Below are 16887 nucleotides of genomic sequence, written 5' to 3'. Positions count from 1 at the left end.
CTCCCTGAGGTCCCATCATGGACCTTTGCTCTGAGGTCCCATCGTGGACCTGTCCATGGTCTTGGCATTTGGGACCTCTCCAGTCATCACGTGACTTGGGGAGTTCCTGGGTTCTTCCGTCCCGTAACCTTGTTTGTCCAATGAGCGTATTTATCTGGGCTGCGCCGCAGGTGGTCTGTAACAGCGCGTCACTAATCCCTTGTCGTGATAGTAGAGCCTGTCCTCTCTTATAATATTAGGTGATTAGTTTCTGAGGTCCCTATTTAAGGGCTAATAGCTTATTAATAAGTGGAGTGGGTTGATAATCTTAGTTTGGCCCCGGGAATCTAAAATATAACCTTTCTCTGATGGTGGCCACGGTATCAACAGTCCCCTTATTTAATAAAGTCCTAATACCTAGATCTTCTACCATCTAGTCCTGGGCTAGCCTGGTTAGTAAAATCTTAATTATAATAAGGTAGTCCGCTAGGGGAACAGATAGAGAATCTAGAGAGTAATCTACTAAGGGTCTAAGCTCCTAATCTAGCTTCGTGAGCCATAGTTCAGCCCCTCCTTTCTTAGTCCCGCTAAACGGGCTATAGAGCTTGAACTCTAGCAATCTCATATTCTAACTACTTTGAGGAGCTATCTTCTTTGGACTCGCAAAGGTAGTTTTTAGCAGAGTAAAATTATTTTTAAAGGGAGCTATGTCCGGATTAGAGAAGCTTAGTCTCCTAGTAGTAGGTATAATGTCCCCTTGATTAAACCCGTCGCTTGAGGTAGAACTCAAATATCCTGGTGAACTCTCCTCCGTTAAAGCTATATTTAGAGTAGGAGTGACAGGCTCTATTACCCTACTCCTGATAGAGTTAAAAGGGTTTGTAATAGGTCTTTTCTTTAACTGGGGAGCTAGCTTAGCGGTTTACCCTAGCTTAGGCCTTGTAGAGGACGCTAGCGGAGACGGAATAACTAAGTAGGTGAGTAGTATTAAATTCAGGCCGCTAATAAGAAGTTATAGAATAAAGAAAACTTGAATATATTTAAACTAAGAAGAGACGGAATAAGGGGGACTTCGACGTCGTACTCGAGTGTAAATAAGCCCCGCTTAAGAACTTCCTAATCCGGAGAGACCTACTAGCTCTTATCCGATACAGTAATAAGGACATTAATAGTAATCGGGGGGATAGCGATAATAATAACGTCGTCTATCTTAGGACTATGATCCCAGTACATCGAGCGCTGCTCTCTAGAGCGAGTAGCGAGCTCTCTAGATTTAGGTCTTAACGAGTTCTTATAAAGATATTAAGTATCTAGACATAAGGAAGAGTAGCGGAGTTTAGGGTCCTCTCGTTACAGAATCCCTGCGGTGTCGCCACAGAGGAATGCTTAGTAGAGATAAGGGAGACACTAGGTTCAAACGGTATGAAACGGTTATCCTGAGAGCTCTTGGGCAAAACCTTAAGTACCTAAGGCTTCGGAGCAAATTGACAGGCATAGCTTAGGTAGAATAAGCTATTTGAAAGGGCTTAAAGCCTAGTAATAAGAACTGATAGAATATATTGGTTGGTTATTTATTTTCTACTGCTACTGGTGTAGGTTAAGATATAGGCCATAAGGATATCACATGATATCATGTGATAGTTACACGAGAGAGAGAGAGCTCATGTGTATATAAGCATGCCTCACTACATCCCTGAAAGAAGGTAGCGATTAGTTCCTCAGATATCGAGATTCTTGCAGCGACTTCCCGTGTAACGCGTACTCCAGCCATTGAGCACTACTGCAGCGTCTATAAGCCTCACCGCCTCACAGATAGATAGGAATAATTCGTTTAACAGCATGTTCAAGCCCAATTAGGAAGCCTTTCTCATCGAAATTATATATATTCTCCGGGGTAATGTTGTATTTGGCAATCGCTTCTCTAAGTTGAAAAGAGCTGTTAGCAGTTATCTCTTATAGCTAACAATATAAATCAAGTACTTGCAAGCTTGTAAAAATGCTCAAAATGCGCAGAATTATCAGCTACATGCCTGGCCTGGTCAATTGAATGAGTGTAGAGACTCTAGATACGATCCTGATGCCTCTTACAGAACCTAGTCACCCAACTCTTACCTACAGGCTCTTTTAAGAACTCGCAGATAAGGTTTCGAATGATTTGGGGGGTGGGAGCAAGGCCACGCTTTGCAAGCTTCTCTATATATTATAAGAGAGCTTGTTCTTGCTAATCAGGTAACCTCTTATAAAATATAGATGTTGCTTCGGCTCGCGAGCCTATAACGCCTCGATATCGGCGCGATAACGTTACCCTATTGATTTTAAATCTCCTTGCAGTCTCAGAGATATTTAGAACATCTTGCAGTTCCAAATCTGCAATCGCTGCAGCAATTGCTTCTTCTGACACCATGTTATAGCTGGTTGAAAGTGGTGGATGGTAAGAGTTTGAATTTTTTGATGTGTGTACATTTGGTGGTGGTGTACTTTGGGTGGTTGATTACGTTAGTATAATATTAGCACTCTTGTTACTAACCACACTGGAGACATATGCTCCCAATTCTTAGGTAACTCACTGTTATTTGCCTGGCTACCCGTAGAGCTAGGATAAAATGTGTCGCGGATAATGTCGCGGTCAAATATTTTAAGAACAGGTGGTGCTTGTTCCACCTCTCGCCGAACAATTAACAAACCTAGCGTGGTTAGATTTATCTTGCTGGAAAGCGATAAAGTCAAGAGGCTGCGTCAGATACGTAAGGTGAGGATGAAACAAATATATAAGTATCTTCTGCCTGTCGCAGTATTCCAGCAAGTCCTGCATGAGATGTGCTGAGAAGGGCCTCTCTCGCTCCGCGTCCGCAGAGCTGTGACGAGTTTCGAGACTGGATCCCATTGCTCCCGTCTGTGTGGCATGGACGGTGTGTGGTGCTGCGTGAATGGTGTCCGGCGTCTCGAGATGCGCGAAGTGTATTTCTTAGCTGTGCCAATGCTATTGCCCCCTTCATCCTCCTTGACGTCGACACTAATACAGGAGTATCTCTGAGAACACCGTGGTTCGAGTCATTCAGCCTTCGTGAAGAAGTATGGCTCCAATAGGTGTCTCCACGAAGCTTCTGTTTCGAGATACCATCTCTTGGAGAATGCTCTGCGCTTATCCCAGAACGCCGTTATACGGCTGGAACAGTTGATTCATTAAAGGAGTAGGGCCGGGGGCTGTCAGTTGTCCGAGGGAAGAATGATTCTATCCGGAGTTGGCTAAAGAATTTTCTGGAGCGTGCTGAGGGCCATGCTAATACCTGCCATGGGTCATATCTCCATCAGCTTGGGTATAGACCTCCGCAATAGTGGTAGCGGGCTAGAGTCCATAGTCAGATTCATCGCTGATAAGAGTCAGGCGACGCTATTAAGAAATCCTTCCTGCAGAAAGGAGAATGAAGGACATAGAATCGAGCATGCTTGTGAGGAGCCCTTGGCAGTAAAATCGCAAAGGAGAAAAATTTTCTTCTGAGATATTGGGGTTTTTTCAGTGGTTTTTCCCTGTATAGAAAAGGTGTTTGAGCACAAAAATTAAATGGAAGAATAAGCCTGATAAGAGCTTCATTTTGTGTCGCTTTTGGCCACGTTTGGCGACTAGCTGGGTATATTGCGACTCATAGTCTTTGGCTGCATAGGAGTAAAGTGAAGAAGAAGCAGAATCAGGAACGAACGAGATCGCCTTCGATGGCTTACGTAACCAACAAATCGTGACAAGTATATGGCTTATAGTTAAGGAAGCATCGCTTTTGGTCGGAATGCGCCTGAAAGCAGTGTACATGTGTATATTCGATAAAGAGCCTGGTTGTTGATAGCTACAAAATAGCAATAAATTATACTACAACACCAACGTTCTTTCTCACCCGCAGTAGATAACAATTTTCCCGCAGATGTTGTCGATTTTGCACGCAATAGTTAGTCACCTAACAATAGCCTTGACCACGCCTCGCACTCGAAGCTACCCGGGAAGAAGATCCCCCAAACAAATAGTTTCCAGCAGATGTTCTTGACCGGGAAGACTTGGCTGACCTTGTAGACCTTGCGGACTTTGCAGAATATATACTAGGCGACGACTCTGGGTAGGCAGCAGGCAAAGGTGTAGGTGTGGTAGGAACAGTTACAGTGGGAGACGGGATGACAACAGAGAGGTGATTTTGACGCTTGGGAGTGTAGTCCTGTACGCCCTGAAGGAACGCATCTAGAGACGCTTGGTTGCTCTCGGTCAGAGAAGCCAGAAGATCGGGCACTGGGCGAAGCATATCCATAAGTGAGTCGACTTTGCGGCTCAAGGCAGCCACGCTTGCCTGGGTCGTAGCCCTGCGAGGGAGTGGCCGATTGACACTACTGTCATCGCTAGTAGCATTGCTGGTCGTGCTGCTAGAATCACTTTCCTCGATGATGAAACAGTCGCTTGACTCGCTACTGTTGTTTTGAGTCTGCAATTTGCACCTCCGCATAGCCTCTCCCTTTTTCTTGCTGTACAACACAGGCCCGGTGGTGGTTTTCTGCCGGCGCCGAGCTAAAGCGGCCTTTCTATTTATGAATTGGTTTTGGGCATCAATAAGCCGTTGCATAGTGTTATTTCGCTCCTGGGAAGTAGTGGCTCTGTCCGGCTCGAGCATTCCCTGTAGATCATGGTAGGCTCGCATTAACTCTTCCGCCAAAGGGACAAGATCCTGACAAATCTATGCAGGTTACATGGTGTCAATATATATAACTAACTAACTGGAGTACAACATGACAAGGGAAATAGAAGACTCACGGTTGCACATCCATTGTCACGAAGTCGAACGCAGCGAGAGCATGCAAAGGGGCCTCGCTTGCAAGTCATCTCCAAGTGCACCGGACTCTCTCGTCTCGGCGAATATAGGTTTGTCAGGCATCGCAGGCAGGGGAGACGTTCAGCACGACCAGAATCTAGCGTCTGGGACATCGTGGTAGAAGTAGGTAACGACAATGCTGGGCAGCGAGTAGTTGTTATGGTTAGGCAGAGCGAAGCTGATGAGATAAGGGAAGAAATTTTGTCCTTCCTGCAGAAAACGGTTGGCTCCTTAAATGCTTGTTGGAGAGCGCTTGATGTAAGGCAAATGTCTCCTGAATATTATGCTAGCTATAGCGGTTGCCAGGTCAAAAGTAGTTACCAAACGATGGTTGAACAGAATACCTCTTATTAAACTTTGCTGGATGTAATAAGTGGATAGAGCAGGGTGAATCAGGGGGATTTCACGACGCTGGTGTCTCTGCAATGGAATCGAACTCCAACTCGCGAGCTCGGAATTATTGTGAAAACGACTGAACGGAAAGAGAGAGCCCACTTCAGTGGTTAGTAAGTTGAACCTATTGAACGTCTGTTTTGATATATAGTTATTTAGCTTAACAGGGAGTTTTCCAATTTCCCGCTGTTATCTAGATCATAATAGCATTCCACAATATAAGCCGTACCTCTTGAACCGCGGAATATTCCATAGCCGAGCAAAACTCCCTATTAAAAGATAATATCCCCCTCCGACGTGTCCGAGAAGCCTGCAATAGATGCAGTATATATAGGCTTTTCTCGCTCTTATAATCTTTTGGGGGTGGTATAATAAGTTGGTATCAAGCGGAGGCGTACTGTGCTAGGTGACTGCAGCTTGTTCGCAAGCGATGACGGTAAGGCTCCATAGTTATTGAACACAACGGCGCTAGGTTTTCAGCTTGATAGTTACCTCTGCTGGCTTCGTAACTAACTAGTTATTGCACGCTAGTCTTGACTCGTATGTTAAGAAAAACCAAAAAAAGGAGATGAAAGAAAAGAAAAGAAACGAAACGAAAAGGCTATGGCTTCTTGATCTCCTTGAACTGATGCTGCGGGTGAATCTTCATAGCATCCGCAAAGCAATAGCAGCAAAGGTCAAAGTCCGGGCAGCGAGAGCACTTGTAGCGGCTCCCATATACCTTCTATATGGCATCAGCATCAAAGTGCCTGAGTGAAGCAGTTCCCATATAGAGTCGGACACTTACCGATGAGCAGCTGTCGCACTTGACGCCAGAATGGCATACAGGCTTATCCTTTTTGAACCTGTGCTGGGGGTGAGTCTTGTCTGCCTTGGCATAGCAGTCCTCACAATAGTCGAACCCCGAACACTCGCTGCACCTGTATAGTTTGCCGAATATCGTCTGGGGCAAGCAGCCATATTAGCCCGGCCTTCATATTCCTTGGGGGTCGGTTGATGGGGGAATAGCTTACCAGATGGCAGCCATCACACACTCGATCACGGTACCAAACAGCTTCCTCGTCATAGTGGGCGATGTAGACCACCCACATTTCCTTGCCCTTGACGGTCTCTTTGAGGATGAGGATGCGAATGTAGTCGTCGATATTCAAGCCGGCCTCCTTGTCGCCCACATGCACCCCTTCAAGACGGGGATTCATCCAGTCCGTCGCCATGATACCATCGAAAGTGTCGCGAGCTGGAGAGCCAAACATCTTTGGCGAGTAGTACTGCCCTCCAAACTGGCAAACCGGATTGAACTTGGGGTCGAATCCAAGCTTGACATTTTGGGTGATGCCCACCTCGGGCTTGTACCGTATAACGACAGCGGTCCCGGACTCTCCCTTCGGAATGGTGAAGACCATGTTTTGTCTTGTCCAACTCTTGTTCCATGCAGTGACGTCGAAAGTGGCATCTGGGGAAGAGTTCGGTTTGGGCATCCGACGCAGCCAAAAGCCGTACTCCCGCTCTGTTGGTTGCAGGGAGCCTCGAATGTTCTGTCTTACATAGATATAACGGTATTGGCTCTGGCGGTTGGTGGAGAAGCGAGGTAGGTCGACACCGTCGAGCATTATCCTGGCATACTGGTTTTTCTCCGGTAGGTCAGAGAGGAAGATGCCGACACGGCTGTTCTGCACTCCTTCGGTTTGGCAATCCAGCGCGGCGAGGTACACACCCATAGACCACTCGACCATGGCGAGCTCGATCGAAAGGCCCATGTTGGTTAGCGAGTAAGGCTTCATGTTCCACTTGCTGGCAGACTGCACGAGATTGCCGCTATCGGCAAATGCAGCAGGGGATTTGGCGAACAAGCCCCGGAAATTTTGGTCAGAGCTCTTCCAGGCAAAAAGGGTGTGGTCGTCCGACTGCTTCATGATCTCCTCCTGGAGACGCAGGAAGGCCCTCTCGCCTTCGCCATAGAGCATGGGCATATTGATGCCGAAGATTCCCAGCAGACTGTACGCTCGATCCTCAACCTTTGCAGTGGTGCGACGGGCAGCCCAGGACATGCGCTGGGCAACGGAGAAGGACTGCAGGTCGAGCTCACCCGTGAGCACGCCGGGATGAATGCCCGTCACCTCGCATATCGCATCCTTGAGCTTGACCTTGGTACCGAGCCTCTGCCATGCGCCGTTGAAGAACTCGACGGTGGCCGGGGCCAGAAGCTCCTGTAGCGTCCATCCACGGGTAAACCAGGCGCTGCGGTAGAAAGTCGATGACTCCTTGCTAGTGATGGATGTCTCATCCACGTCGAATAGGTAGGCATAGCACACGCTCGCACGCTGGTACCACTGGAACATGGAGTTGAGGGCCTCGGACAGCTCAGCGCTGCTGGTCTTGTCGATGCAGCAGGTATCGATCCAGACGTAGTCGAAGCCGTCACGCAGCGCCTGGGAGCAGCTGTCTGCCAGCTTCTTGTAACCGTGCAGCTGCGCCGCCTGGCCGTCTCTCAGCTGCTGCAGGGAGACCTCTTCGTCCTGCCATCGATGCGAGAGGATGGCATATCTGGGGAGGGTGCTGTCGTCGAAGAACTCCTCGACGCGGAGGGTCCAAGCATTGAGCAAGCGCATGTTAGTTAGCAAGTTCGTATGTTGAGCTAGTTACTAGAAGAGACACTCACCAGGCAGCGCGCCCTCGCGTTTTTTATCTCATGCTGATCTCGTCCTTGGCTGTCCTGCCATCGTCGCATCCGAGCCCAGGTGGGAAGCTGTTCGTATTTCGTGTCGCATCCTCGTTTTTATCTCGCTCCGCGGATACCGTGCAACAGGAGAATATGTGGGCGATGCTATCGCTGCAGCGCTGCTATATAGTAGTCTAGTAGCCATATAGCTAGGAAGGGTTATTTTAATTTACCGAATATTTCATGCTCCTCCGTATGCGATATACCTCGGAGGCTGAGTGGAATGTCGGGTATAAATGTGACTACATATGGAGCCACAGTGAATATATAAGCTGACTAAGCAGAATATTTGACAATAAGGTCCAAGGTTAATTACTAAGAAAGAACGTGTACGAAGCTAGCTATAAATAGTACTACGGAAAGTTATTTTATCATCTTTGGCTTCAGCTTCAACTTCATCTTTGGCTTCTGTTGGGATATTCCACTTTAGTTAGACTCACACACATTACCCATGGTATCCATGGGGCATTAGACCTTTTTGTCACTTGACTTGTGGTCCAACAGTTTCATCTCCAACTTCGCCCAAGCCATGCCTCCCAGTTCTTTCAACCCGCTGCCTACATGCCCCATCCCCATTCAGTGGGATGTGCCAGGCCGTATAGCAGAGCTTCAAGCCATGATCGACGACCCCGCCACCAGCGAACCACAGAAGATAAACCTCCAAGCTGCAATCGATCTGTATCATCGAAAGGAGCTTCCAGGACCGGTAGTAATTATCCAGGACGGCAAAGTTATTTCTCTTAAGGATTTTAATATCAACCGGCCGTGGTGGTCTAAGGTATATTTCTCATATGAATGAATATCTATCTATCTTCCCTGCTTACCAACTTTCAACCTAGGGTTATAGGCAGCAACTGTCCTTATCTCGGCCTTATTAGCCAAGTTCCTCAGACACTATTTCATCGCGCAGGAACTCTTTGAACTCCTGAACCCACGCCAGGAAGCCAGTCTCGCCCCGCCAACAGCAATACCATGAAGCCCCCCTTAGTAGGAGCCAACTTTAGGAGCGTCTTCGACGCTAGCAGAAAATTGTAAAGGAGGATCAGCTATTTCAGACTGGAAGGACACTTCGTTTCATACCAGAGAACACTCGAATTCGCTCAACACTATAAAAGGATGGGTTATCCAAGGAGACACCCCGAACGGACCGCCTTGAACAATCAGTCTTACAACTTACCCGCATCAAAGTCGGTATTGCAACCGACGAAGCCAAGCCAACTAAGAGGCAGATCAGCAAGCATGGTGACCATCGTGAAATCTATCCAAAAGACGAGCCTTTCTATACTCACGGTAGACCCGCATTCCCGCTCTAGGAACACGCGACTTCCTAGTAACCATATCACAATGGGCCATACCCGACTGGATTCGGGCTTCAACACTCCTGAGAGATGCAGACCGCTCTAATCGCGCCTATAAGAACGGCTGATAGGTGTCCCTCTACCCCTAAGGCACGTCGTGCGAAAGGATCCTCCCCTTCACGCCACACCCCATTTAACTAGGCTGATGTCTAAAGTTAAACCTTTCTCCTATAAATAACAAAGCTCTCTATAGTGAGTTGAAGCGGGGGCTTATTTACTATATTATTGATCTTCTAGTTAATAGCGCTCGCATACACTTGCTTACTATAAACTAAGGCGGAACTTGAAGCCCCTCGGTTTGACATATGACAACATCAATTTAAAAACCGACATTTATATCAGTTACACTGGGTTAGTAGTCCTTAGGCAGCGTGAACTTGCGCTCCTGGATGCCGTTATAGACAACGCGGTTGGGGCTGTCCTTTGCGTCCTTGACTAGATTGGGGATAGTCAGGTTGAGGACTCGCGCGGTCACGGCCGACGGAGAGGGCAGGTTCTCGAAGCTCATGAGGTAGGCGACCAGGCCGGCGACGTGAGGGCTCGCGGCGGATGTGCCTGACTGCGTGGACGTAGCGGTATTGCTGCCCTTCCAGCACGACTTGATCAGCTCGCCGGGCGCCCATATGTCCACGATCTTGCCGTAGTTCGAGAAGCTGGGGCGGGTGTTCTCCCAGCGGACTGCGCCGACGGTGATGGCGTTAGGTGACGAGGCCGGGGTGTTGTTCTTTGCGTCTTTCTGTTTGGAGCATGCGTGTTAGTAGGCATTGATATATTTATAGATATCTTTGGCCTGTTGGTTCGTTGATGAGGATCCTACTTACGCCATCGTTGCCGGCGGCTACCACGGTGGTGATGCCGGCCTTGAAGGCGTTTTCCACGGCGTCGTCAAAGGGCTGGTACTTGGCGCCGGCTGCCGCAGTTTAGCACATGCTGTCCGTTACCGTTGCAGGAGAATGGAATGGATACATACAGATGCTGAGGTTGATAACTGCCTTGTTTTTACGGTTGGAGTCGGTTATGTTCCGGACGATCCAGTCGTACGTCTCAAGAATGTAGTTGTACGTGCTCTGTTCTCTCATCAGTGTCGTTTATCACGGCCGTCTCTCGTTAGACACAACTGGTGTACGTGCGAGTTTACTCACGGAGCCAGTGTCAAAGGCCTTTGCGGACACAACGTTCGCCTTCTTCGCAACGCCGTATGTCTTCCCGGCGATGATACCCGCCACGTACGTCCCGTGGCCGAACTCGTCAGTATGTGGTTTGTTCGGGATGGCGTTGTGGCCCAGGATGCCGCGTCCCTCGAACTCGACGTGGTTGACATTGATACCGGTGTCGAGGACGTATGCCCACACACCCTCTCCGGCCTTGTCGTCGTACAGGTAGTCTACAAGTGTGCTGTGCAGCGGGACCGGCTTGCCCTTGCTGGACATGTAGCCCAGGCCCCAGCGTGCCTGTGGCTGCGTCACCGTCTTTGCGAGGTAGACGTGTTGGTCCGGGTGCACCGATTTGACCTGACGGCTTGTTAATGAATAACGTTATATCACGGCTAAATATATAACTATGGGTTTGCGACTCACGTATGGGTTGCGGCTAAGTTCTTCCGCCGTCTTCTCGTCAAAACCGCCGGAGTACATGTTCAGGTTGTGGATATGGAAATGCTTCATGATACCCTCGGTCTCTACTCCGCTAGCGCCAGCGGCAAAGCTGTCAAGGTTAGCCCGGTGCACGGAGTTGACCCATTTCTTGTGGTCCCTGATCTGCGCCGAGCTGAGGCCCTCTTTCAAAGTGACGATATATTGGCCTGGAACAACGTCGCTGGGCCCAGCGCGCAGTGGCTCAGGCTGTGGAGCAAGGTCACCCGCCACAAAAGGGAGGAGAAGAAGCAAATTCAAGCTTAAGAACTGCATGGCGGGTATATGTATAAAGGTAATACGTTAAACCAGGAGGATATTCAGTTGATGGCTGAATCGAAGGCTCAAGACGCTGCACTGTTCTTGATATTTTATATATATATATATACTTGATATATAAAAGTTAAGATACGTCTGATCATCGGTGAATCGGCTATTATCGCTCTACCCTCTCGTCGGTTGACAGGACTTGTCTTCGAACAATAAGACGTGCCAGGAAGGTTGGGCCTAAAAACAAGCCATAAACCGTGGTCAAGATGTATCTGAGTAGTTAAATATGAACACTCCAAGGAATCGGACACCGTCCGCGGCATAGATTGCGAGCAAGCCGTGATATGTTGCCCTGTACGGGGTATATCCATGGGTATCAAGAGGCACATCTGATGTCCTTCCAGAACAAGTAATACCCTCATCATGTCTCTCCATCTTCTCTCTTCCTCTTACGAACACTTGCATGGGATGTGCTTCGGCTCGTTATCTCTGCTTGTTTCATCCCATCCAGAGCTGGACAAACCAGATGGCAACCCGCCAGATACCATCACTAACCACCTTCTAACCTTCGTGTTCCTCGAATAGCCTATCTCTCCTTCACATCTCTTCTTTCATTGATTGCTCCAGAGGTACGGCGATGTTGTGCTTGTTCCCCTCTTAGTTTTCCACGCTGAGGGAGGCGGCTCCTCGGGAAACTGGGGGTGGCGGCCTCAGATGATATTGTAGATCAGCTACAGAGTATCGTTAGCTAAGACAGAAAATCGGTGTGAGCAGGGTTAGGGGCAGTTCGACTCACACTTACATAGAAGTATGAAATGGCGACATCATCAACGTAATTTCATACGGATGCGAGATTGATTTCCCCAAACGGTGAATTCTTCTGTAGTCATCTTCTTCCGTTCGCCCGGCGTTACTAGTTAGTCATCCCTACCAGGGGGCGCAATTTCCAGATGCAAAAGAGAAGGACGAACGGGGCAAAAGGAGGATGAGGAATTATAGAGAGGTATTAGTTATGGACTAGTTACATTATAAAGACTTAGATATAAAGATGAGAAAGACTTCCCATAATTAATTCTCTACGGAGTACCTCACTCTCTCACTTTCGCGCTCTCTGCTGTCCGATGTTGTCGTATTGTTAACTATGGTTTGACCTGGCTCGGCCGTTTTTCCCGAGCCCCCTAACTAGTTACGTTCCCCCGGACGGACTTCGCTGCCCAAAGAGGAAGCTAGTTTCATCGCCTCAGACACTTCCCAGATTCTAGAGCAGACGCCAAAGCAAGCATGTAGTTATTATGCCCCAGTTTAGATCTCTTTGACGTCGAAAAACGAGTCATGTCTCTAAAATAAACCAACTACTTTGATCTCGCCGGTTAACTAGTTAGCTACTCCGTATATTGTCCACCTCCGCATCGGCCAGCAGTTTAACCACTTGGACATAGATATATAGTGTCGTTGTGATGTGCAATGATTTCCACCCTTACCACGGCATCGGTTTGCCGCCCGCCGTCCGCCTGTCTAAAGCTTGATTTGTGTGGAGAAGACTTGCTCCGTGCTTAATTAACTGCCTAGGTACCCAGTTAACGACTAGGTAATAAATAGAAGTTGCTCCGTGCAACGAGCGAGATATCAAGGACATTATCTGCCTCCGTTATATCCCTGGCCGTGAGGGTAGTCAACTTAAAGGTGAAAGAGAGAGGGAATGAGAGAGAGAGAGACCTATTGACGGATGTACATTCCTTTTTTAGTTAACCTAGGTAGTTAGGCATAAACGACCGGAGAGCTGAAGTGTTAAGTAGTGGGAGAGCTGGATCTTATGAGGACTCTTGATATAGATTCAGCATAAAAACCAGATTCCACGGATATGTGGTGGCGGCGATGATACATTAACTACTAGCTCTAGCTCTATCCAAGATCGTCTGACACGCCGTGTTTTGATAACTGCCCATGATGCCCGTCCTCGACATGCTTGAGTCAACAGCATCAAACAACACCGACAGTAGGCCATTATCAGCTCCAGTCTGTCCTCGGCTATAGTTATAGCCTTACTAACGAACCGGCTCATATATCTCTACTTCGCTCTTGTTGTCTTATAACCAGACAACCTGCAGCATGGGTGTCGTATGCATAAAAGGAAGGTGATGTGTACCACAGAGCACTATGAAAAGTCCAATCTCCACGTACCGGAGGACTCCATGGCAACAGAAACATCTATTATGCTTGGAAAACAATTAACTAGCTATAGTTGAACTAGTAAATGGACAGCGGCAAAGCATAGTACTACCTCTTTCTCAATCATAGGAAACACTGAGAACCTTGAACCTGAACTGAGCCGAAGCCTTGCCGATGCTGACACCTCCCTTGCTGATAGTGACAAAGCTGTTATCCCCTCCCTTTGCATACTTGATGCTGTAGCCACGGGAGCCGCCCTGCGGGCCAGCATCGAAGTCGATATCCATAGGCGCCGCAGCTTCTCGAGACCCGACGAGAGTCCCATCAAGCCCGATCCACCGTGTTTTGTCAGGGGTAGACACGAGGAACGGCCCGTCCTGCTGTGTTAGGCGAGTCTCCAGGTCCGTCGCGCCATTGTTGTAGTAATGGATCACAAATCGGTTGTCCGGCTGGGCATAGCGGTTCGCATCAGTGGAAGACTTAGAGACGCCTAGCTTCGATCCGCCCTCGTGAGAGAGCAGGAACTCGTCCTTGTCCTGTGAGGAAGAGAAGACGAGATATCGTCCTTCGGTCAGGTAGCCAACCACTTGCTTGTAACCTTGCTCGATCAGGCCCTTGGGAGGGAACGTCTTTGGCTGAGTCTTCCAAGGGGCGGTTGGGTTGCCGAAGCGGGCCTTACATTTGGACATGCCATCCCAGGCTCCCGCTGAGTTCTTGCTGGGCACTTCAGCCTTGGGAATGTTGGGAATCGAGGTATCAGCCTGTTGAGAGAACGGTTAGTTGCATGTGCCTTTCGTGCATGAGATACACTGCCCACTCACGTTCTCAAAGTCCAGCATGCTGACCAAGCTTGACATGTGCTCGCGGCGCCAGTGAACCATGCTGGGCAGCGTGACGTTGCTGTATCCTTTGCTAGAAAGCCACTCCTCGACGAAGAGAATCTGCGAGGTATGGTCTGCGTGCTCGGTGAAGACACGGCCGCCGCGGGTGAAGGGGGAGACAACATAGAAAGGCAGTCTCCAACCTGGCACAGCATAGTGTTTAGTATTACCCTATACTCACCCGAAGGCATAAAAGGGTTATTCATATTCAACACGTACCTGGACCAACGAAGATGTCACCCTGGAGTCCTAGGTAGTCCTTCATCCATTCTCCAGGGGTTCCCTTGGGCGCATGGTAAGGGGTAACGTGGTCACCAAAGCCGCCGGACTCTTGCAAACCAGTCAGGAAACCATTCAGTCGTTAACTAATGGTAGAACGAAGAACGAAGAACTTACCGTCGTAGCTGATCAGCAAGACAGTCTTGCCATACTTTGGGCTCTGGGTGACAGCGTCGATGACCTGCTGCTGCAGCCAGGCTCCATCCTTTGGCAGCCAGGGGGGATGCTCAGACAGCTCCATAGGACCAACGATGAAGCTGACCTCAGGCAAAGTGCCAGCACGAGCATCCTGGTAGAACTTCTCCAGCCCAGGATATGACATACCCTTCTTGGTGAGAGGCGAGTCTGCCGGGGCGTCGCGGAAGTTCTTGAAGTGAGCGAGGGGGTTGTCTCCAAAGTTGTTCTTGTCCTGATAGACCTGCCAGGAGACACCAAGCTCTTCATAGACCTCGTAGCAAGTCTGCCAGTTGAGAGGGTAGCAGTTAATGTTTGGCAGTGGGCAGCCTATAAACCGTTAGATATATAGAATACTCAGCACAGAAGACAGATATAGGGCCTAGTTGAATTTTATTTATTACCAGGCACCTCCCAGTTATCGAGATAAGTTCCGCCGTCTCCTGGCTTCTGGGGGCTTCCAGGAACATTGAGAGAACCGCTAACCAGCATAACTCTGTTTGGGTTGGTTGCGGTGATAGAAGATTGCTGCAACATATCAATACTTTTGCTATGTCTGGCCGTAGGCTCAGGGGGTGGTGATGATGATAATTGCATACCTGGTACATGTCACCAACAGTCCAGCCCTCAGCAACAGAGAAGTGGATGGGGATTTCACTTCGCTTCAGGAATCCCCAGTTAGCCGGCTCACCAAAATCCTGCCAGCGGTCATTTCGCCCGTGGTTCAGACTGGCCTGGTTGTAGTCATAGCTATTGCTACCCCCAGTGGCGCATTGAGCACCCTCAGCCCAGTCTCCTCCCTGGTGAGCTAGATGCCATGGGGCTAGGGTGTTGACTCCCTGTCTCGGGGGCCGGACCTTTCTACAGCAGCATGATATCAGAATCCGTAATCTGTGGATTGCACAGATATACCTCTACAGCGGCAGAAACTCACTGGATCAAAACGGATCTGCCGTCATCATTGATCTGGACATTAGGATCTGCAAAGTTGCGAGTTCCGGCCATGGTGCCAAAGTACTTTTGGTATACACTGTCAGCACCACTGCGGCCACAGTCACCGTGAGAAAATATGGAAGGTAGACATACATGGTTGAAAGACCGGTTCTCCTGCATGAATATGACAACATGTTCGATCTCCTTCAGCGAGCGAGCTGTCTCTCCAGCCCCAGCAGCCCCAGGGGCAGCAAAAGCATGATGACGACGGTCAACAAGGACGGTCGACAGAGCCGTCAGCAACAGCACAGCAGTCTGCATGGCGTTGTCCCAGTTAGGATATCTTTTTCACAGCTCCTCTGCTTCGAGAGACTTGCCCACACGGACTGGAGGGAGATCCTCAGGGTATAAAAAGCATTTTGAGCCGTTGAGACATGCTCTCTGTCCATTCTCGGTCAGCCGGCCGCTGGCCATTCTCTGCCCTGGGGCGATGCACGACGAGATTGATATTCTCCCCTCCGCTCGCAGCGTTGCATCATCTCTTCCCCACCGCCCAGCTCCCGCGGCATAGTTTGTCTTTGCCTCTGCTTTTCTGCTTCTTCGCCTCGGGAGCAACACGTCTTGACCTCCACAGGGCAGGCAGCAAACTCTAGCAGATCAGCGGTCCACCTTGCCGCGTCCCCGTCGTGTAATAGCCATGGGGGAGATGGTCATTCACAGCCATGCCATTGGCCAGGCATGCAAGTAGAACATGGATGGCGGGTGGAGGATATTTATACAGGCGACGAAGTAGTTTATATCAGAGAATCCAGCTGCAGAGGGACTGCATCTGATATCGGCCTCTAGAAAGCCACATCCCGTCCGTCGCACCCTCAAACAGTGTCATCAACAGCCACTGACAGGGCCTCGACCGAAAGAGGCCTGTAACTACTCCGTGCGCAGCTGCGTGACTGTCTGGCTGTTTGCGGCTTTGCAGTCACCCAGAATGTGTTCAAGATCCCTGGCCGTTTGGTGGAGATTGATGGACCCCTGTCGCCCTGGCAGCGTGTCACCCCAGTGGTCCAGCTCGTATTCTAGAAGACAAAGACGCCGTATGCCTGTCGCGAACGGTCAATACTCGCACGGAGTATAGGCACAAATGGCGAAGGTGGTTGCTGTTATCAAAGGACGTCACTCGCAACATCTCCATCATCCTCAGCGCCATCTCGGCCAGTGAAGCGGTCATGGAAAATAAAAATGATACCATGACACCCCAGC

General features: G+C 49.2%; 6 protein-coding genes across 6 annotated transcripts; 1 reads left to right on the top strand and 5 right to left on the bottom strand.

The window, feature by feature from the left end:
• Positions 1-1785: 1785 nt before the first annotated feature.
• Positions 1786-2383, bottom strand: MGYG_06581 (hypothetical protein; the record flags this gene model as incomplete). Its single annotated transcript, XM_003171989.1, has 2 exons — positions 1786-1900; positions 2214-2383. The coding sequence occupies 2 exons, from the start codon at positions 2381-2383 to the stop codon at positions 1786-1788; spliced, it is 285 nt and encodes a 94-aa protein (XP_003172037.1).
• Positions 2384-3926: 1543 nt separating this feature from the next.
• Positions 3927-4936, bottom strand: MGYG_06580 (hypothetical protein; the record flags this gene model as incomplete). Its single annotated transcript, XM_003171988.1, has 2 exons — positions 3927-4628; positions 4766-4936. The coding sequence occupies 2 exons, from the start codon at positions 4934-4936 to the stop codon at positions 3927-3929; spliced, it is 873 nt and encodes a 290-aa protein (XP_003172036.1).
• An 881-nt stretch (positions 4937-5817) lies between these two features.
• MGYG_06579 (HET domain-containing protein) lies at positions 5818-7825 on the bottom strand (the record flags this gene model as incomplete). The annotated part of the gene is made up of 3 exons (XM_003171987.1): positions 5818-5940; positions 6004-6159; positions 6230-7825. 3 exons carry the CDS (start codon positions 7823-7825, stop codon positions 5818-5820), a joined length of 1875 nt encoding a protein of 624 aa, XP_003172035.1.
• Positions 7826-8464: 639 nt separating this feature from the next.
• Positions 8465-9248, top strand: MGYG_06578 (hypothetical protein; the record flags this gene model as incomplete). The annotated part of the gene is made up of 2 exons (XM_003171986.1): positions 8465-8713; positions 9051-9248. The coding sequence occupies 2 exons, from the start codon at positions 8465-8467 to the stop codon at positions 9246-9248; spliced, it is 447 nt and encodes a 148-aa protein (XP_003172034.1).
• A 397-nt stretch (positions 9249-9645) lies between these two features.
• MGYG_06576 (oryzin) lies at positions 9646-11200 on the bottom strand (the record flags this gene model as incomplete). The annotated part of the gene is made up of 5 exons (XM_003171985.1): positions 9646-10029; positions 10115-10203; positions 10264-10360; positions 10436-10804; positions 10871-11200. 5 exons carry the CDS (start codon positions 11198-11200, stop codon positions 9646-9648), a joined length of 1269 nt encoding a protein of 422 aa, XP_003172033.1.
• Positions 11201-13482: 2282 nt separating this feature from the next.
• On the bottom strand, positions 13483-15951 carry MGYG_06575 (non-hemolytic phospholipase C; the record flags this gene model as incomplete). The annotated part of the gene is made up of 8 exons (XM_003171984.1): positions 13483-14124; positions 14185-14387; positions 14464-14574; positions 14641-15027; positions 15102-15225; positions 15297-15558; positions 15632-15714; positions 15784-15951. The coding sequence occupies 8 exons, from the start codon at positions 15949-15951 to the stop codon at positions 13483-13485; spliced, it is 1980 nt and encodes a 659-aa protein (XP_003172032.1).
• Between the last annotated feature and the right edge of the window lie 936 nt (positions 15952-16887).

The sequence above is a fragment of the Nannizzia gypsea genome, genomic scaffold (assembly GCF_000150975.2).
Source record: "Nannizzia gypsea CBS 118893 supercont1.5 genomic scaffold, whole genome shotgun sequence".
Taxonomy (NCBI): Eukaryota; Fungi; Ascomycota; class Eurotiomycetes; order Onygenales; family Arthrodermataceae; genus Nannizzia; species Nannizzia gypsea.
This window is presented reverse-complemented; position numbering and strand designations above follow the sequence as displayed.